This window comes from Platalea leucorodia, assembly GCF_965183815.1.
Source record: "Platalea leucorodia genome assembly, chromosome: 3".
Classification (NCBI taxonomy): Eukaryota; Metazoa; Chordata; class Aves; order Pelecaniformes; family Threskiornithidae; genus Platalea; species Platalea leucorodia.
In genome coordinates this window covers 114,214,337-114,236,857 of record NC_138825.1, presented here as the reverse complement: position 1 = coordinate 114,236,857, position 22,521 = coordinate 114,214,337, and the positions used below count along the sequence as shown (strand labels likewise).

General features: G+C 37.1%; 1 protein-coding gene across 2 annotated transcripts in view; it reads left to right on the top strand.

Annotated features, from left to right (window-relative positions):
- The window catches only part of NBAS (NBAS subunit of NRZ tethering complex), a gene marked incomplete at its 5' end in the record, with an annotated part of 188,793 nt that overhangs the window by 89,311 nt on the left and 76,961 nt on the right, over positions 1-22,521 (top strand). For both annotated transcript variants that reach the window (XM_082306639.1, XM_082306640.1), the window contains 3 exons: positions 2,017-2,093; positions 2,637-2,774; positions 20,089-20,318. In XM_082306639.1, coding sequence (XP_082162765.1) covers positions 2,017-2,093; positions 2,637-2,774; positions 20,089-20,318 — 445 coding nt within the window. The remainder of the gene's footprint in view (positions 1-2,016; positions 2,094-2,636; positions 2,775-20,088; positions 20,319-22,521) is intronic.

The window sequence follows — 22,521 nt, the reverse complement described above, 5'->3', positions numbered from 1 at the left end:
AAATTTACGTTTATTGAATCAGTACAGGGGATGTTTTTTTTTCTCAGAAGGGATGACAGTGGAGGCAGGTCTTTCTTCTTAAGTACATTCTAGCAACTGGGATGCCTTTGTGTTGAGCTTCATGAAAGAGTATGAATAAAATCGTATTGTTTTCTGGCCTTGTATTGGTGCTATGTTCTTTATCATGATTGTTATCTGAAGGGTGAAGATAAATTTTTGCTAGTGTGGCAGTTGTCATGTTGGGGATGTTAAGTTGGAAGAGAACCCACAATTTATTGTGTATTACTGAGGCTTTGCAATCATTCATTTTCCAGAGAAAGGGAGAAGAGTGCCGAGCCCAAATTCTTCTTTCCCTCCTCCCAGTTTTTTCTGTTCAACTAGGGGTGGTTGTAAGAATATATAAAGTAACTTTGCTTGTGCTCGGAGTAGGAAATACCAATTTTGCAAACTAATTCATCAAGATTTTAATAGTCGTTATTTCTCGAGTCCTGTTATCTTTGCTTGGACAGCATACAGGTTATTTTGAATGTAGCAGAAACAAGCTGTCAGCAGCAAGAAACTATTGGTAAAGCTGTTTGAAGCAGAGAGTGTAGGTGCTGTTGGACAGGCTTGTATTTGCAGTAACTGTGACGTATTGTCATGTAGACAGCCTCTGTGATGACATGTCACATAGAAATTTGTTTTTTGTATCTGGCTGAGGGCCAGCATGTAAATCCACTTCAGGCTGATGGCAAATTAATGATAATCTGAAAATTGTAATTGGTCATTCAAGCCTTTTATAAATTATTCTTTGGAACAAAGAAGTCACTGGGGGGCTGTGTGTGTAAAGTAATCAGGTTTCTTGCCAGCGTGCCCTCAAGAGCAGTTTGTGTAATGTGGGAATATAGGTATCTTAGGCTTCCTTAAAATAAAAAAAGAGCTAAATTGCTGGAAGATGGCTTCTGCTGATTGGAAGAGTAATAATAATATCATCTATCAAAAAAAAGGAAACTATAATGTTATTTTCCTGATATACTTACAATTTCTTATGCAATTTCTGGTCCAAGTTTCATAAGATTTTTGAAGTTGTCCCTGGAACTAATAACTTATATTCTCTACTGCCAAAAATGAATATTAAGTGCATCACGAGAATCGTTACTCTGTAACTGTTTGTTGGAACTTCCCTAGCAACCACAGTGATGCTTGACTTCAGTACAGAAGGAGATAACTGCATGAAGGAGAGATCCTGTTACTAATTAACAAATCTTGGGTGCTCACATTGTGTCTGTGTATTGGTTCTCCTATTTGCATAGTGAAAAATATAGTGGGTTTTTTAAACAAAAAACCAAGTTTGGCATCTATAAGGTAGGAAAAGCAGGTAATTTTTCTGTCAGTTTTATCAGAAGCGTATCTTTTTATAATCAGAATAATTATTCTTCAATGCATTAATTTTGACTCTGTTGTTGTGCTGATATTTCTATTTGCAATATGTGGCAGGACCTGGTTTTGGTGTTTCACTGTTCTTATTTAAAATTCATGTTACACTTACAGCTGTCTTTTTTTTTTTTTTTTTAAGTCAAGTTTTTAATATGGTTTGTTGTGTTAAGTGATAAGTGAATTAGAGCTCAGGCTTGAAGAGAAGACATGTTGTACTGTTCCTCTGGTTGGCATCTTTGAACGCTTACAACATTACATTGCTGCCTTGATTTTACAAGCAGAAGATTTATTTGTCGTAAATCAGTACAGGTGATATTTTAGTGGCTTTGTTTAGCATCTGTTACTGCATAGTCTCATTCTTGTTTGGTTAATGCATCAAATGCTTTGCCTGGAAGTCAAGGTAAAGCTGTGCTGCAGTTTAATTACATATTATCTGTTTCTGGATTGCACTGATAAGTGTTAATTTAATTAAGTATGTATAGGGTGCTTCAAGCTAGTGTCTAATAAAATACGGTTAAAATGAAAACATTTCATTTGCTAACTGTCAAGGCTAGATGGGTCAGTAATCAAAGCTTTATTTCCATTCCCTATATGTTGCAGTTCTGCTACAACTGGCAAGTGATGCTTTACCAAATGATATGGCCTTGTCCCTTGCCTATCTACTTGCACTGCCGCAGGTATGTTGATAGTGATTTTGCTTTGTATGTTTTTGCCAGGAAAGACTACTCATAGCATTTCAGAATTCCATAAGACAATGTAATTTCCTTAGGGCTTTAAAATCTAAGTCTTTGAATTCAGTTAAATACATGTTTTTATATTTTGGGCTAGTGCATTTAAAGGAAACTCTGAACAAATGCTGTTGGACTGGCTTATGAGCATGGCACTGGTGAAAAGACACATTTTCTTACTTAATAATTGGGCCACCTGACTGACAGTTCTAATGTAGCTCAGAAATATGGATAATAACTTTGTGGTATAGAAGCAGCAAAAAATGTAGTTGGAAAAATCATTCTGGTTAGGTATTTGTGCAAGGGGAGAAAAACATCATAATGTAGAATTATCTTTGTGTGTGTGTGTAGGTTACTGATTTACTTCTGTGCCAGAAAAACATATTCAGAGCTATTTCTAAATCACAGCAAGTAGCTTTTTAGAAAGTTTGTGCACTTAATGTTGTGTGCTTGTTAATTCTTTCATCTAAATTAATGCTCTCTTTCTCCTAGGTGGTAGATGCCAACAAATGCTTTGAAAAGCAATTACATTCTGCGTTATCTCTCCAGCTGGCAAGTTATTACTATAGCCTGCAGATCTATGCTCGTTTGGCACCATGTTTCAAGGACAAATGTCACCCTCTCTACAGGGTTAGTACTCTTTCTTTTTAAAATTATATTCATTAATGTGCAGCATTAAAGCTATTCTAAAAAGCCAGTACATGAGTTAAGCCTGTTAAGGAGCTGATCTGACTTACACTGTGAGCAGCCTGTTAAGTTACGTGTAATTGTTCTTCTACAGTGCGGTAAACAGACAAGTACTTCACAATTTGTGGAAGAGTTTTTTGAAGCACAATATCAAGTGTCATTTATAGGTAATAAGACTATCAGTCTTCAAAGTAGCTTATAAACACTAAGCAATAATGAGCATAGCCTATGCTGACATCTTGCAATACTGATACAATATAGTACTTCCTAGGAAGAGTCAAGTGTCCATTTAAACAACAAGAGTGCTATTCAAAAAGTTTCCGTAGCCTTCCTTGAGGTGTGTTGTTTTGTATTTTAGTTTACCTGTGGTGTTCTGAAAATTCATCCTCATTCATTCACGAATTTTTTTATTTCCTTTGACAAGTGTCTCTTTTTGAAATGGCACAGCTTTGCTTCTTATTCATCACCTGTGATTGAAGCAGTTACATGGTAAACTATGAACTAAATCAGAGGTGACCTACCAAAGTTCAGTAAGGCACCAATTGCCATTCCTGCTAAGATACCTGAGTAAAAACTCTTCTTTGCCACTCCAAGAGAGCCTTTCTGAATTTACACCAGTTCCTTCCTCCTCTACAGAAGCTCTCTCTAGACTGTTTGGTTTTCAGCCTAGCTCTGCATTACAGCTAAAAGAACACTTCTGGTTACAAGTTTTCTGAAAAGAGGGACCACTAATCACCACCGTGGCATAAGAGGAGATTTTTTTTTTTTCATGTTCAGAATTATTCCTAATTTACAGAGGGAAAGCCAGTTTTGATATTTGCCCAGTTCTGCAATTAGGCAGCCTTTCATGTTTCTGCTGAGATTTACATTCTGCTATCTTCTGTTTAGAAGCTAAAGGAAAACTTAGCCTACAACTGAAATTTGTGGGGCTTGCAAAATAGGTTGCTTGTGAGGAATTCATTCATGTTTGTTAAATAGTTTTCTTTGAGTCTAGGTCCACCTGTTGCAAGACACCTTTGATAAAAAAAAGATTTTTTTTTTTTAGTTTAGCTTTTCTAGACAATCTTACTTTATAGAAAGAGCTATGAAGTCTTTTGGAAGAGTAAGTCATAAGAAGGAGGACAGAGACGTTAAAGATTGAACTATTTCTACTCCAGTTGCTGTTTAATAAGCAACATCTTACCAGTAGCACCATGTAGTTTATCTCTTACTGATATGATCTTTGGCTAAATCTTTTGTTCCATCTTGGTGAAATATTGTACGTGACTGTGATAAGCAGTGAATTCTGTTGTTTGCTGAAAAGAATATATGCTTAAGTACTACTTGTAAGCAGTAGCTTTGGAAAACAACTGTATGAGAAGATCCTGAGTGAACAGCACACCAAGAAAAATAAATAATTAAATAAATAAAATAATAAAAAAAAAGAGATCTGAATGCCCAATAAGAAAAAAACCACAGGAGAATACATTCATTGTTACTAATTCCAAGAGTATCCAGTTAGGGAGTGTCACTGAAGTAGAAAAGGAGAAATAGAAACAAATGCTTTTGAGCAAAATAAGTAGTCCCATCTACCCCCCCCCAAAAAAAAAAAACAAAACAAAACAACAAAACAAACAAACACCAAAAAACCCCAAACAAATAAACAAACAAAAAAAAACCCCAAAAACCCCACAACCCACCCAGACTGAAATGCTCAGTTTCCACTGCAAATCAGCTATTTGTTTAAAAGTACATCTTAAATACTGGTAATAAAGAATGGCTCTGCTTCCAAGTTGCTTTCCTCAAATGCCATACCAGTTGCTATCCATGGGAACAGATCTGGCCATGGTTTTTATTTTTGTGTTTCCTAAGAGCTCGGGGTGGGGGGGCGGGGAAACCCTGATCTTAAACTGTTATGGTACAAACTTTTATGAAGATGATAAACTCAGTTGTAGATATAATTCCATAGTAGATTGTCTTCCAGCTCATGCCATTGGTGTCTTGAATCACCTTTTATCTTCGGACTGTTTCTCAGAACAGAAGTGCGTCCCTAGGTCCTTTAATGGTATAATTCAAAGCTATGCGTTATTCTTATATGATAACTGAGAGTATTTTTGTGGGTGAAGGTGTATAACCAATCCTTTTTCCCCCTGTTCTAAATCTTTACATATTCAGTAAAGATCTAAATCCGGCACTTCTGCCACATGCTTAGAAGGTGGATCCTCAAGATCATAGAGTGCATATTTCTGTTTAACAGCATCTGAGTCACAGTAGGTGTAATTTCTCTAGTCCATTGAATCAAGTATCCTGTCTGAAAACTCTAGCTGAATTTATAAGAAGCTGTATAGAAGCATGGAGAGGTCTACACTTCCTATGTCTACTTTAAAGTAACATAAATCTTTCAAAACAGTACATGAGTACCTCTGGCATAACGGGAGAAATGTTCTCAGAATGAAAATGATAGATGTGTCATAAGGATAATGGGGAGTAAGGGGGAGAAGAGATCCTCTTCCACTGGCTCAGACAGGCTTTTAGGACTTGCTAGTTAGTCAAGAAAGACATTTTGAAGGAATGATTGGGTCTGTGGGATGAAGACCTGATTTTTTTTTTACTATGGCATGAAATACTGACAGCTAGTATCTGCACATCAAAAAAGAATCATAAATTGCCAGAAATTCTCATTAACTTTTTTTGCAGTGTTGATGTCCAAAAGGAAATCAGCTTGATAATTTCTATTTCTGATGAAGTTATTACTTTGCTTTAAGGAGAAGAAAAGGGATTTGGGTGTAAAGTACTGCTTTAGTTTTGTACCCAAGACAATTTTGAATTTTAGTTGTTAATAATAATGTAAACATAATAGTTATAGTTTAGGGCATCTGAGCTATATTAGTTTCTTATCCTGAGGAAGATGTTAAAGGAGCTCTACAACCAAATAAAACCACAAATAAAGGTCTGTAAGAATAATGCCAGACAGAAGAAGAGAAGACAATTTCCAGAAATGGACTGGCTGTGGAAGGCATTGGTGTGAGGAGACTTCATTACCCTTGGAGAAGCTGTATTTATTTTTGGTTTAGGTCTGTACTGGGCCTGGCAAGGATGGGCTGACTTTCTTCATAGCAGCCCCTATGGTGCTGTGCTTTTCGTTTGTGGCTAGAAGTGTTGATAACACACCAGTGTTTTGGCTGTTGCTGAACCCTGCTTGCACAGCATCAGAGCTGTCTCCCCACTGCCACTCTGATCCACTGCTCACTGCTTCCCAGTCTTGATGGATGAGAAGAAAAGCCGTACAGCTGAGCAAGAAATGTGCTGGATAATTTTTGCTGTTAACAGCTTATCTCCTTATTTGTCCTATCCTGGTGATCTGATAAGTAACTAGAATAAATATATCAAGGGGATTGTTTGCTCTAGAAAGGAGTGAAAAAGTTTAATTACCCTAAGGTTAATTAATATGTTATGTACCTGTCCTCATGCTAATAATCTAATGCTGAGGTGTTTCTGTGGTTTTGGAGAGGAGTATTTTACTGACCTTGGCTGGGGGGCAAGCTTTTTCTCGGAGCATCAAGTAATAGTTCTAACAAATACTGCTAAGTTGCAGAGGGGAGTGGGAATTTTGCAATTAATAGCAGATGAGGAAAGTTGCTCTTACCAGAAAATTCTTAGGTTTTTATTCCTTACCTGTTACTTTCATTCAAGAAAATTAATTTGATTCGTGTCCTTTTGTGCATTGCAACTGGCAATATGTTGAAACAGTAACCTCAGAGATTCTTCTTAGTGATGCTTTTGATGCAGCCTAGAGTTGGTGAAGAAGCTGGGAGCTCAGTTCCACAGAGTTAAGTAGCCTGATATAACTGGCTTTTCAGTCACTATGTGAAAGGGTGCATTTATACAGTGAACTTGTGCTCTGTGCACTTAGCCTGCTTCCCTTTTCTGTTGCTTGCTGCTTATGGAAGCCTCTATCAGTCTCTCTGTAAGAGGCAGAATTAGGTCTGCTTTCACCTCACATAAATTCAGTGTCTACAAGGTAGGTTTTTTTTTCTGGTTTTGTTTTTGTTTTATCTCTCTGTTTGTATCACAACCACTGTGTATTTTAGTTCCTGTGCTGTTTCTCTTTATTCCTGTCATTGTTAGACCATTGTTTCTGTCTATTCACATCTAACTTCAGAAGACCATATTTAGACTCTCTATACTGCCCTCACCTCAATGGCTTCTGTAGGCTTTAAGTGCATTAAGTGGCTGTGACAAATATGTCGTGTGTCTTATTCTCTCATCTCCTTTCCCATAGGGGAAAAACAGCATGTGGAACGGTTTTTAAATTGTCACATGCTGATATGTGTTTATCTTTTTTTGCATTAATGGAAGCAAGGTCAAAAGAAGAGTGCTTTGAACTTGGGACTGAATATGTAGAAGTTTGTGTTAATCTTACTGGAGTTCATTCTACAGGCTTGACCCGGCTCCTAAGGCAGCTCTGTCGCTTATTTGTATAAAGTTGACCTTAATTATAAATATAGTTATATTAAGCCAGAGAAGCAGAACTCTCATCCGTGGTCCTTATGCTACAGCTTTAGGTAATATTCTGAATGTAGGATGTTGAAAATAAAGACTTCATTTGAACTGGAAATAAACACTGTATAAGAAGGCTGTATACAGGAGGAGGGAGAAAGACAGATCTTATGGGCTAGCAGATGTATTTCCCATGTTGTATGAGGTCTAATGGCTTTAACCTTATTACATGGCACTGTAGTGCAGCTATAAGTTAAGTCTGTACATGTGAGGTAATCTCTTATTGGAAATCAAATGCTCATTAAATGGTTGCATGTTGGTTTGTGTTTAATAGTAATAACAACCTGTCACACTCCTAAATTATCATAGAATCATAGAATACTTTGGGATGGAAGGGACCTTTAAAGGCCATCTAGTCCACCCCCCCTGCAATTGGCAGGGACATCTACAACCAGATCAGGTTGCTCAGAGCCCCATCCAGCCTGGCCTTGAATGTTTCCAAGGATGGGGCATCTACCACCTCTCTAGGCAATGTGGTCCAGTGTTTCACCACCCTCATTGTAAAAAATGTCTTCCTTATATCTAGTCTACATCTACCCTCTTTTAGTTTAAAACCATTACCCCTTGTCCTATCGCAACAGACCCTGCTAAAAAGTTTGTCCCCATCTTTCTTATAAGCCCCCTTCAAGTATTGAAAAGCCACAATAAGGTCTCCCCAGAGCCTTCTCTTCTCCAGGCTGAACAACCCCAACTCTCTCAGCCTTTCCTCATAGCAGAGGTGCTCCAGCCCTCTAATGATATTTGTGTCCCTCTTCTGGACCCTCTCCAACAGGTCCATGTCTTTCCTGTGCTGAGGGCCCCAGAGCTGGATGCAGGACTGCAGGTGGGGTCTCACCAGAGCAGAGTAGAGGGGCAGAATGACCTCCCTCGACCTGCTGGCCACGCTTCTTTTGATGCAGCCCAGGATACGGTTGCCCTTCTGGGCTGCGAGAGCACATTGCTGGCTCATGTCCAGCTTTTCATCCACCAGGACCCCCAAGTCCTTCTCCTCAGGGCTGCTCTCAATCCCTTCATCCCCCAGCCTGTACTGATACTGGGGATTGCTCCGACCGAGGTGCAGGACCTTGTACTTGGTCTTGTTGAACCTCATGAGATTCACACAGGCCCATTTCTCCAGCCTGTCCAGGTCCCTCTGGATGGCATCCCGTCCCTCAGGCATGTCAACTCCACCGCTCAGCTTGGTGTCATCTGTAAACTTGCTGAGGGTGCACTCGATCCCACTGTCTATGTCATTGATGAAGATATTGAACAGCACTGGCCCCAGTACAGACCCCTGAGGGACACCACTCTTCGCTGGTCTCCATCTGGACATCAAACCATTGACCACTACCCTCTGAATGCAACCATCCAGTCAATTCCTTATCCACTGAACAGTCCACCTATCAAATCCGTATCCTACCAATTTAGAGAGAAGGATGTTGTGGGGGGCCATGTCAAAGGCCTTACAGAAGTCCAGATAGATGACATCCGTAGCTCTTCCCTTGTCCACTGATGCAGTCACTCCATCATAGAAGGCCTCTGGGTTGGTCAGGCATTATTATGAACTTAACTCACTAGAAATAATATATACATTTTTAATCTCAAACTGAATTTGTGTACATAAAGTTCTACTGGAGTCTAACATTGATTGCAATACTGACAAACTGTGTCAGACAGTCTTGTTTCATTCTGTCTTGACATTCAACTTTTTATCTGTAAACTCAATGGCTAGCACTAAGTCTGCTATAGACGCTAAAATGGTAGTGCTCTTTATTGTTGGCTTATGATGGATTTAAAACATAACCTTCTTTCATTACTATTTTCAGTCCTGAATCAAGCTATTGACTCCTCTTTGGCCATTCTTTCTGTTTGGTTAGTGATGCTGAAAACTAGCAAATTTTCTTTGACGGTGTAATTTCTCCCCTTTGCTTCACTGTTTGAAGTTTCTGTTGTATGTTCTGCATCAAGTTCAATTTTTTTTGCTGGTCTTTAGGTTGCTCCACTTGCTTTTCATGCTGCTGTTTAGGCCTAGCACTTCTTATCTTTTTATATACCAGGCTGTTTGCTTGTGCATGTTCAGATACTATTATTCATTAATACTTGGGGGGAGGGGAGGGCGGGGAAATCTATCTCATTTGGTATATGCTTCTATTTCTGAGTCCAGTGCCCATCTGATGGTTCTAAGAGGAAAAGTGGGAAAGATGAGAGTATAACTCCTTGAATCTATGCTGTGCTGTTATCTCTTCTTTTGACCTTCCTGCGTGTGTGTGGAGCCTGTGACTGAGAGGAGAAACAGGGAGAGGGAGGGCAGTGGGGGAAGGTACCACGAATGAGCCATTAACTGGCAGACTAAGAACTGATCTTGGGAGAAGTTTTCTTTGGGTTTTGTTTTTTGTTTGTTTGTTTGGGTTTTGTTTTGTTTTGTTTTTAAGTACTAAAGTAGGCCAGACGCTGTAGTCTTTATATGTAGCATGACATTTGAATAATTCAAAGAGCTCAGTATCAGCAGAAAACTTAAATATTTATTGCTTATCCTTTCTCCAGGTCATTGATAAGAGTGATCTCAAAACCTTCCCCTAGAGGACTTGCTGCTGTCTCTCCCCTATCTGAAAAGTGATCACTGAGCTCTCACCTCTCCTTTCACCAGGTTTCAGTTCATAAAAGGACCTTTCTTCCAGTCCCTTGGCAACTTAAGTTTCCTGACTGGACTTTGATGGGGGAACTTGCAAAGAATTTTGGAAGATCTGTGTGTATTTTGCCACAGGGTTCCCTTTGTCCATGTGCTCACTGACACACTCATAGTCCTCCAGCAAGCTAACAAAGTGGATTTCCCTTTACAGAGGCCATGCTGACTCTTTCCTACCAAGCTCTGTTAATGCATGTGCTCAGTGGTCTTATTCTTTGTTACAGAGTCTGACACCTTACCGGGATGGAAATCAGACTTGCTGGCCTGTGGTCCCTGTGAGGATCCCCTTGAGATCCATTTTTAGATGGGACTTGCACTCTGGCACAGCACTTTTTTATAACGTTCATTGATGCACCTTAGCCTGCCGTTTAATGTAATTTCACATTTGTGTTCCTTGAGAACTGAGGGGTGAAAGCCATCTGGTCATGGTGGTGTGCAAGCACATAACTTACCTAATTGGCCTGATGCTTCCCAGGTCTTTTCTTCTAACTCATCTAGCACTTCTGAGGTCTCTCCCCTACATCTTCAGCAGTGAGGGCTGACACAAAGATCTCATTGATTTCCTCTGCTATGGACTTACCAATGAGTGTCCCTTTCACACCTTGTCACCAAGTGACCTACCGTTTCTCTACCTGGCTTCCCGATTTTGAGTGACTTTTCAGAACTTTTTGCTATCAGCTTTACCGTTCTTTATATGACACTTTCCAGGTACATTTTTTTAACCCTTTTAGTTTCCTCTTTGGCCTATCACATTTTGTGAGTTTTCCTCATTGATTTACTTATTCCTCAGTGGTATTTCAACAAATAAACTCACATTTTTAAAAACTAATTAATATCTAAGCTAACAAAAATTGAGAGATCACTAAACGCTACTATGTTTGAAGGCTTAAAACTCAGGTAAGCTCTCCTGAACTAGCAGTCATTGTGGACATTTTTGAACATCTTCCAGTGTGATCCCTGAATTAGTAATCCAGCAAGTAGTGACACTGCAGTCAGATTGTGACATCTATGTTCCTTTGGTTGAGGTGCGTTTGATATAGATAAGCCAGTGTTTCACAGATCCTCATGTTTCTTCGTTAAACACACAGTACTACCAAGCATTATCATTCTTAGTTGGGACCAAATAATATTTAGGTGACTCAAAAAATCACTATTGTTAAATAGTTGTTTAGGGTGTGTGTGTGTGTTCCCTTTTTTTTTTTTCCTTCAAGATAAATTGTGCTTAAGAAAAAGAGATGGTTACAGTGTTACTTATTTATTTCTCAAGGGCTCATAAGCTATTCTGTTAAATCCTACTTCTGAAAGCAGAGCAAGTGTTGTTCTTGAGCCAGCTGTTCAGAAATACTCTTTTAGAAGAGAGAATCTTCAAACTAGCCTTTCATTTCAGCAGAGGTTTGAGGTCTAGCTTGCCTGTGTTCCTCTGGAGACATATTTGTGGCTTTTCATGCAGGGGAGGTAGTTGGGATAAGTGCTAATGCTCTCCTTGCAGAGGGTTTTGTTCTTCTCTGGGAAACAGTATAAAGGTGACCAACAGCTTTTTGAAGTAGTCTTCCCCTAGTCAGTTGGCTTTATCTTTCTTTTACTTTCCTTTTCTGTGCTTCTGTAACTATTTTCTCCAGTCAGTGAACATCATTAATTTTGCAAGCAGCCTGATTGAAATTTTCTATAACATACTTCATCTCAGAATACAAAATATTTTAGCAAAATTTATTCATCTGGGTTGGCAATATAGGTAACTTGTCAGACAGCACTGAATTCCCATCCAGTGAGAGAGCTGGCTCCTCCATCTCTTTGGTTTTTGGTGGGGTGTTTTGTGGTGATTTGGGGGGGGGGTTTGTTGTTGTTGGTTTGGTTTGGGTTTTTTGTTTTGTTTTGTTTTTTTCCCATCTTGGAGAGTTGAAGACAAATGCTAGATTAGCCTGAATAAATTTAGCCTAAGAAGCAATTAATGAAATTATGTATTGCAATAAGAGAAGGTGGTCACTGAGAAACTCACGCTTCTACTCAGAAGTGCTAACAGTGCCTCTGGATTAGGATGCAAAGATATTTGACTTCTGGCATTTTAATAACTGTCAGGGAAGAGGAAATTAGGTGTTTTGTTTTGTCATGTAGCTCACAGAATATTTAGTTTTCAAGCTTTAAATTAATAAGATATGGAAATATTTGCATGTATCCAGTCAAGTAACTACAAATTAAAAGGATACCATATCTTAGGAAGCTAAAACATATTGTACTAAAGTTTTGCAGTAGGAATGTACACTTGTCCCAAAGTCTGTAAGTGACTACAGCTGCTGCCATATAGATCAAGATTAAAGACATATTCTGAAAGAATAATCAATAACGTAATTTATTCAAAACCAAAACACAATGATTATTTTAGAGAAAAGGGAGATGGACAGAAGGTTAGGATAATTACCTAAACTGTGACATTATTTACTGAGAGTAATGCTGACTGCAAATGGGAAATGAATTATGTACCATGAATTTAGTAGGCACTTTACTCAAAATTATGTAGTAATTTTCTATTTTCAGAGGTGTTCTTTCAGTTGACATTTTAACCTTTTATATATCATGTGTTAGTTCCAGTAAAACAGCTTTCAGGTGAAATGACGAGATGAGATTTTTCTACCTAAATCTGACTTTTCAATGTCTTACCCAGTAAGAGAGAGTCTGTAAGAGAACACAAGGTAGAAAAGAATCTATCAAAACATTTTCTCTTGGGACAAATTATTCCTCACTCTTGCTGGAAGAGCTGATTAAAAACAAAGCAAAAAAACATTTAAAACAGAGCACTAGAGCAATTTGTTCAACTCTTCAGACACAAGTCACTTAACGTAACTGAGGAAATAATTGTCTGGATAACTTTTCAAATTATTTTTATGTTTTATTACTTAACAGCAGCCTCTTGCTTTTTCTTTTTTTTTTTTCTTTTTTTTTTTTTTCCTGCAGCAGTACTGGCTTCTCTATTGGAAACTGTGTTGATTTAACGTATACCTAGTAGTTTTGTTTGGGCTTAAAGTCACTTTGTTGTCATTGTTTCTTCTGCTGCTGGCTATTAAAACATCATGTGTTACTTTTGTAACGAAGTTTCATCTGCTAGGAATTTACCTTGAAATATCTTCAGTACAAATTCAAGACAATTTCTAGAATATGCAGATATTAACATTCAGTAGCCTACAAATACTGCAGATGTCCTAGTTAACTATATGATTTAATTTTGTGATGGATGGCTGTTTGACATTAAAACAAAATGTATAGATGAAATCAAATTTGTTAACTGCGTTTTCTTCCCAGTTTGGAGTATTCTGATAATTCTAGCCAGTGTTTGTGGTACCTCTGCAGATAGAGTTAAAAAATCCTGCAGAACGTGCTTTTGTATAATGGGTGCTGTACGCTGCATAATCCAATTCTAATGTAATTTCTGAAGCAGAAATAAAAACAACAGGTAATATTATTTTAAGGTTGTGTGCTAGTAACATCTGATTCATAATTCAAAACTAACAGCTTAACTCTCAATTCTTTCTTATTCAGTCTCTTCTGGGGGCTTTGTTGGCAGAAAATATTCCTCAGATTCCACTTTCATCACATCTTTAATCATACCAGCATCTTGAGCAACCTTTTGTCCTTTTAAGATCCAGTTAGTTTCCCAGCATAATGATCTTGAAGCAGCAGCCGAGTATGCTGCCTTCCTATCCAAGTGTTTCAGTTTTTAACCATTACGTTTCAAAACATACAACATTCCTTCTATTAAAAAAAGCAGTCAAAAAAAAAAAACCAGCACAAAGAGATAGTTTGTTCTTTTTAGACTCCAGTTTTGAAATATTTTAATTTTCCAGTCTTTTGTAGATTTTGTGTTCCCAATGTATTTCTGTTCATAAAGCAAAAAAACACATTTGCATGAAATGTCATTTATGGTCATATGTCTGCAGTTTGAATTGTTATCATAGATCCTTATTGCCTGATAGTGGAAGAAGGCAGGACTTTGGAAATAAAATTAATTTGTTCCAATTTAATTGCAATTGTGAGTGCTTATTTACAAACTGTTTACCTGTGTTTTCATGTTCCTTTTATAATTCACCAACTCTTTTATTTTTCCCTGTTTTTTTGTCATGAATTAGTTTATTCTAATTTCTCTGCAAATGTACATATTTTCTTTTCACTAATTTTCCCAGAAATTCAAATAACCCTTTTAAGTTAGTACTAGCCTTAAACCCCTAAGCAGACTAGGACTGTGAAGCCCTCAGTCACCTGTGTAATCTGCATTTGGTATAACATGTTATAAATTGTGTCTGTATAACATGTAAGTTTGAGAGTGTTTTAAACTTGGCCACTTTAAATGAGAGCTAATGGTACTGGCTTTTAAACTGTGATCGAGGAGCATTTGTTTTATACAGCTACTCATCTGGAATGAAGTTTTAAAACATCCAGTTTCAGTTCTTGGAAAAAAGAGAAATCTGAATTAAATCTGTGGTGAAGGTGAGAAAGGAAGCTACAGAATTGGAGTCCACGGCTGCATTCCTGGATCTACAAAATCCAGATCTACATTTTTGAGTACAGTATGAAATTACTTGTTTGCATCACCCATGTACAGTACTGTGGTGACAAGCATGTTTTAAGAGTATGAACATGCTTTAAAATCGTTAAATATACCTGAAACATTAGAGTATGTTGCAAAAACTTCTGATGGATCATTTAAGATTATAAATCTGAAATAGAAAATTGTTTTAATATTGTCTCAATGTATAAGACCTACCTACAGGTTTGATAATTGAAGATTTATTGCTCAGCCCATCTCTACTTCATTTTTTTGGTAGTTTGTGCAACTTTATTCTGATGCATTTTGTAGCTTATAAAAGGTATTCTAGTAGGTATCCTTATATGTTGACTTGGTGTGGTTTCACTGGTGGGTGGTGGGATTTGCTGCTTCCTGTATCCGTTTAAAAATGGTTGTGAAAGCTGATCCTGAACAAACCAGTCTTGTCACCCAACAATATACGCAGCTGCAGCAGTGGGAGGATGAAGAAAGTTGAGGTATCCTTGCACTTGAGTGATGTGACAGTACAGGTTTTATTTCTGAGATGTTCTGGTCTTCCATCTCAGCCATACACTTTATCTTTTGCTTTGAGCAAATCAGACATGAGACAGCTGTGATCTGAAAGGTAGGCCACCCCAAATCCATACGGTGCTGCATCTAACTTAATGTACTCTTGACTCACGGCGTGACAACAGATTCAGTTGAGGACAAGTGTCATTGAATTAATTAATGAATAGCTGTCCTATGGTGGGATGGATTTTACTTCTTGAGTGAACAGGCACGTTCAGGATTTTACTTCTTCAGTGACCTATTTATTTCCTGTAAATTTTTTTCCTGCTTTGGTACATGAGGAAAAGTGTAGCCTATATGTGCTTCTCTTCATTCTTCCTTTCTTTTTTTCTCACCTCCCCTTCCATCAAATTTATAGCACATTGAATCTCTTGCTACAGGTATTGTGGCAGTTTCTGCAAGGGTTAGGGAGAGCTCTCCTCTTCTCCTTGAAATGTAAGTGCTTTCCAGAGGTGTAGTTTGCTTTCCTTAGAGGCACTGGAGATGGGCAACAACTAGAGACAGGATGGTGATCAAAGTGCAGCTGTGTCTGCAGCAGGAATTTTACACTCTGCTCCCTGGTGTCTCTTGCTTTGCTCATGTGCTGTCATCTCCTAGTTTTGCTAACCGTTAGGGTTTTCCTTGGTGTATGTGTCTTCCTCTGTAGCATTATCTCTTTCTTAGGATCACTTAAAATGATTTAGAACAAATCTGGTGTTACGAGGATCTGAACACAACTGACGTGCCCTCTTGCGTTCCCGTTCGTATTCCTGGAGCTCACTGCAGTTGCAGCTTTTGACCATTACTAAAAGATTACAGTTCAGAAGATGATGGAAATATTTTGCAACTTTAATCCAGAAGGGTCCATAACATCAGTTATGTATTTGGGGTGATTGTGAGCAGATTAGCCTCAATGATCTGAGCAGCTTTTCTCATCAGTGTTCCTAGTCATTTCTATATTACAGTCTGAAGATCATTTACATTAAAAATAAAACCAAAAGAATAATATTCCTTCTTAGAGCATTTTGAAATATTCTTGGTCTTAAAATAAGTAAACAAGCTAAATAGCCTTACAATGATCTAATGTTATCTGAATGATGTGTATACATTAGAGCTTTTTAGTATTTATCTTTTCCCATAGCTGTAGAAGTGTTTCCACTGACTGAGAAGGAGAGGAACAGGAGAAAAACTGACTCGTGACTGATGTGTATAGTCAAATTAAGTATTTTAAAGAGATGTGAAAGAAAAAAGAAATAGCCATTTGCCAGGAAAAAAAATCAAATTGAAGACTGTTTTAGGTATCAAGGTGAAGAAATTCCCAAATCAAAACCTCATCTCTTTTTCAAACGAGTGTTGCTTGTATAATATCACAGTGACATACAGATTCTGAAGGCCTTCGCAGGTGGGACTCCCAGAGGATGGTCAAAGAAAAATACTGCTTTAAAACATCTAGTCAGGCAGGCCCTGATCCCCAGCTGAGGCTTACTGGTAATGTCTGGTGGTGTGATACTGACAGTAACTTGTCCTGATCTGTGCTGAGTAAATCACATCTTATAGTTTGGTTTTTGTTTCTTGTTTGTTTGGTTGGTTTTTGACAGATAACATTAGAAGGAGAACAAGTTGAATATGACTTCTTATCTGTCTTACCTGTCAAACTTCATTTGTATTTACACAAATTGCTGTAGAGATTTTTCTAAGTGCCTGTTACAATTTTAAGAAAGTCAAAGAATTTGTAAACCCTGTGAATGCTGCAATAAGAGTCAGCCTTTACTGATTTTGCTAATTTCCCTTATGGCCAGCTATTATTACTAGCCAGTTATTATGGTCTTCTCAATTAAAAACTGTTAAGACTTTTTTCAATACCGGCAGTACAGCTATAATGATCTTTCCATATTAGTGTTTGTTAGAACAGGAATCATGTCTGATTGAACTAGGTATCTAATGGATGTAGAAACATTTGTGCTTATCTCTTAAAAAGGATATATTATTAAAAATGTGAAGATGTGAAAGAATTAATACTTAAAATTACAAAATGCAAGTTCTACACAGCTTGATACCAAACAGTTTAGGTTTTTATGTTTTCTTGTTGAGCTTGTGTTGAATGCCTAATAAATACTATGCAAACAACATCATTATTTAAGAAAACATTTTAAATCTATTAAAGGATGACAAATGTGAGAGAAGGAAAACTGTGTGTGTTTCCAGTAAATTAGTTTTGCAAACACCAGTAACTTGGGAAAGACTTTTTTTTTTTTAATAGATGAAAAAAAACCCCTAGAAAGTCTCACCAACTTTTTTTGTGTCTTGTTCCTCATATGTACATCCAAGGATCACATTGATCATTTAAACAACACGTACATCAGATTATCTTCCACTTCCTTCTCTTTCTCTCCAACAGTTTGTCATCGTTATTATTTGTTGTCGTACTACTGTAACACAGTAGTCCTTGATCCAGATTTTTTTTATTTTATTTTTATTACAATTTTATTCAATTTTATTGAAACAAGACGTAGAAGAGGTTCAGGTAAGAAAAACAGTGAAACAGTACTGACCAATTTGATAGAGAGCAGTACTGGCAGAACGGCAGACTTATTACATCTTTGTAAGTATTATCTGGCAAAAGTATTAGCAGGAAAATGATTAAGCTGATTAGATAGCCTTAAGGTGTTCCTTTGAAGCAGGAACAGGCAGTATGGAAGATTGCACACATGCTCTTAGGGAAATATAACAAGCAGGGAATTAAGGTTGGTGCTAGTGGTAGATGTCATTTGAGAGAGTGACAGCTTGGTCAGAATGTTATGGTTGGAAGTAAAGTGGCAGGTTTTTATTTCTTTTTTAAAAAAGTAATTTCACATTTAAAGAGGATGATTGGCCAATGTACTGAAGACAAGGGTAGACCAAAAATAAAATGGTTTTAATCTACCTGTCTTAGTAACTAGTATTATTTTGAGTTATTGTTGTAAATACTCAAGTTTTGTTCTATCTCAAGGTGGAAAATTATGTGCTATTCAGGAAACTTATTAAAAATTTTATCTTTTCATCTTCAGAAGCCATTTCTCAAGGAAGAGTTCTGGTGTATTTGTTTGGAAATACTTCCAAGATTCTTTGTGTGCCTTACGAACAATCCAGTGGGCTGTGTACTGGAAGAAGAGTGCTGACATTGGATTCTACTCTTCTTAACTGAGAAAGGGGACACCTAGCAAAAGAGAGCAAATTTACCCTCGTAGGTTGTCAGAGGGACCTGCCTTTCTCAGTGGACTGCACAGAGGATTTAGGCAATTATGTTAAACAGGTTTCCTCATCTTGCTCTGATTTTCCCTGTCTCCATGCTCGCATTCTAGCGTATCACCTAAAATGAGATACCAGGGTACCTAATAAGCAGTGGATTGGTTTCCAGCTGATATAATTGTGTTGTAGAGGCACTGCTCTGCTTGCCTATCTTTTTTCTGAGGTTTTATTATTCTGTTACCAATCTCCTAAGCAACCTTGAAAGAGGTACTGGTGGTGTTTATGGAATCAATGAGTTTGCAATGTTTAGAGGGCTTCAGAAAAATATCATGTGGAGAGGAAAAAGGATGCCCTGTAGCGTTTAATATGACTCGGTGAGCAGCCTGTCAGCTAAGACTTGAAAAGAAAAAAAGAAAAAAAATCAATTTAGAATGCCCTGCAAGTCATAGAAAAATTCAAGTATGCCTCAAGGTTCAAACATTTGGTGCAAGTTTTACCCTGCTGTGCGCTCTAGTTGATGTTCATAAGTTTAGCTTCTAATTTAGCAGAATCATTCTGTAATAAAAACAAAGTATATTTGTCTAGTACACTCAACATTCTTGAGATCACAGCAGTTAAATCAGCTGTTTGTTTTAGAAAATATTTCAATTACAGTTGGCATCCTGAGGTATTTTCTGGTGGCTCTTTGGCAGCACGCCTTCCTCAGTAGGGGCTGCACAAAAGTCACGGTGCTGCCTTGTGGGCATTGTGCTGCTGGTGGCCTTGTTTTTCACAGAAGAGAGAAATGAAGGTATTGAGCGTGCTGAGTGATTACATATCTCACACAGCCGTGTTCAAGTGGAGGTGCCTAGACATAGCCACTGTCCAGACTTTGAGATAATCGGGAACTCTCTGTAGTATATGCATTCCTTTTTCATTTCAAACACACAGAGTGTATTTGTTTCATATTCTAAATTGTTGCTTTGCTATGTGGGTTTTTGACTACAGAAGTTACTGGTTGATTAAATATGCACTTGGTGCATCATTTCTAACGCAGAAAAGTAAGTTTCATTTGTGGTGAAGGTATTTCAAAAACAAAGGTTGTCCTGATCCATGGATGATCAATATTTAATTATTTGAAGGTTTCAGGGTGTAGGCAATGCCTCATGTGTAATTTGCAGATCCTGTAACATTTCTCGTTCCTTGAAAGTATCACAGTGCTCAGCACTTAAAATGCTAAGCTGTTCTTTTATCAATTCTGTATAATAGAAGTGTATCAGAAATTCAGTAACAAAAAAACCCAGTTTGCAATACTGCTTCCATTCTTATTTTTGAGATAGAATCTCTGTTTTAGGGTAAACTTACTTGTAGTGTTTGTAATTGAGGAGAAATTTGGTAAGTTTTCTTTGATTTGTTGAAGTGTTTTACCAATCGTTTGCCTAGTTCAACATTAATTAAAATGAGGGCTTTAAAACCAAATAAATTCAGTCATAGTGAAGTATTTGTTACTATTAATTGGTTAGGGAAGTTTGTGTGAATTTTTGTAGCATATGGAATAGCCTAAAACTTTCCAAAAGGGCAAATTTTAAAGTCATAGCAAATAGCGATTACAAAAAGCTTGGAATTCTGTTGTACTTAAAAGTTCTAATAAATATAAAAAATATTTCAGTTCTGAATGCAGGGATCAATTACAAAATAGTAAATTTTTCACAGATATTTACACTGCTTTTTTTTTTTTATTTTATTTTCAATTATTTTCACAGGCTGATCCAAAAGAGCTGATTCAGATGGTCACAAACCATGTTACTCAGTATGGCTCTACAGACTGGCCTGAAGAAATTGCAACTTTGATCAATCAGCTGCATTACTACAATGAACGACTACTGGATTTCACTCAAGCTCAGATTCTGCAAGGACTTGGCAAAGGAGTGGATGTGCAGAGGTTTACGGCAGATGGACAGTACAAGAGAGAAACAATACTAGGTTTGGCAGAGTAAGTAATGTCTATTATGTTTATTTTCTTTATTTTAAAATGGAATTACTTTAAGCTTTAAATCAGGAAAGTAAATTGAAAGTAACGCTGACCTTTAGAAGGGATAAGTTACCACTTGCTTTAGATATTTACACTGTAATGCTGCTACAATTGGAGACTTTTCAGTTCAACTACTCCACTTAAATGAAATGTTGCTCAAATAAATGGATTGATAACTTTTAATGGAAGCTAGAACTCTTTGTTTGATAACTGCTAATATTAAAGTTAGTCAGGAATGAATGAAATCAGAGCCTAGGTGGAGGTCTGATCTTTTCATTTCCTGTAGACCTGCTGTAGCAGTCTATTAGGGTATGCCTAAGCATCAAAGTTTGTAATGAACTATAGTTTAAAAAAAAAAAAGTTAGCAAACTGTATTTTATTTTTAATAATTTAGTTAAACGTAATGTACGTTCCAATATTTTGCCCTTGTAGTCATTTGGAAGTACTGAAGCCTTCACTGCACGTGTTCTGATATTTAGAATGCTTTTGTCTCACCTTTCAGTTACCCAGAGTAGAAAAAAAGGAAAGATATAGGATATCTCTGTGCATAAAGCTTTTGAAGAGCATATTTAGGTGTTTACAGCTTTCCACCTATGTAGCTACTTATGGCTACAATTCCAATAGAAATTTGTTAGTAAAAAAACATTGATATGAAATGCTGAATAAGAATAGTAGTATAACCTCAGGTTTTGAACACTAAGCAAGCTGCTGCTTTGCATCTATAAAATCTGTATCTGCATAGATTTTTGGCACTGCATTCATAAAAATAGCTAGTAAGCATCTTTTAATGTTTCCATTGGAGTTACCTGTTTTGTATATATTGTTCACTGAGCACATATATTGGTTGTATGTTACTAGGTGAATGTTACATCTTGATGATTATCTACAGTAACTTCAACATAAAAATCCTTCTAATATTACAGATACTTATTTTGGATGCAGCATGCTTACTTACAGTCTCATCTAAGTGTCCTTTAGATAATCTCTTTCATAAAAATAAAGTAAATATGAAGAGAAAGTTCCTTACAGTAAGTAGAGATCGAAACACCATATGAAAGGGTTAGTAAAAATAAGGCTTCATAGCATGTGGGTGAGCATGGTAGTTCCATATTAGGCAGTTGCAAAGATCCAGTTAAGTAATTGTTCAGCGTACAGCTTCCTTGCTTTAATCTTCTCAGCTGACTCTTAATCTGCGTTTTCTAATGAAAACAATGTGCAAATTCAATCTAATTGTGTAGCATATTTTTTCTTATTTTTGAATTATCATTAAGTGCCTCATGTTTTTAATATTTTATGAAGTGCTGTTTGCAGGAACAACACCTGGAAGAGATGGTATCTTATTTACAAAACAGCTTTGCACTAGAATGAGCAATTTGCTAAAACTATTTACCAAATAGTTGTCAATTTTATCTTTCATATTTGGTGTATTGTCATTAGAGCTTATTATGCATTATTTATCAAATATTTAAAGATCTGGGTGCGTCGCAGACTTAATCAAGGTTTGGTCTCAAGCAGTTAACAATTTATTTGGGCAAAACAGAACCAGAATGTATCTGGAAAGGAATTGGGGAAACTAAAGCAAGACTGAATGGGAATTCTTGAGTAATCAGGTGGTCCCATGTAGCTTCAAGCCAACTATGGTGTATAAGATTTCTGAATTATTCTTTGACTTGAGGCCAGCTTTTAGGTGGCTTTTTTTCATTCATTTCTTTTTTCATTCACCTTCTCTGAGGTCTTCAGCCTGTCACTGCTTCTCTTAAAATGTTGAAATCAGAAGTTGATTTTAGTGATTTTAATACCAATTTCTTGCTTCTCTTATGTCACTGATCTGAAATACTTATTTTAGATTTTTAGAAAAATTGTGCAATTATCAAGCAATCTGAATTTCATAACTCAGTTTGTGCTTATTGGGTTCTCAGAATGATTTTGGTGCAGAAGAACTAGGTCTCTTTCCAGAAGACTAAACCAGAAGGTCCTGTATAAAACCACTTTGTACTTCAGCTCTTACTAGTAACAATAGCTTTTGAACCATTGTGTATGCTTTTGCTATACTGCTCTGCTCTGTTGCCAGTACAGAGACAGCCTTCTCTTCTTGATACATTGCTGCTGCAGAACTTAACAAACAGCCGTAGCCTTCCATCTCATTTTCCTGCTTCAAACATGA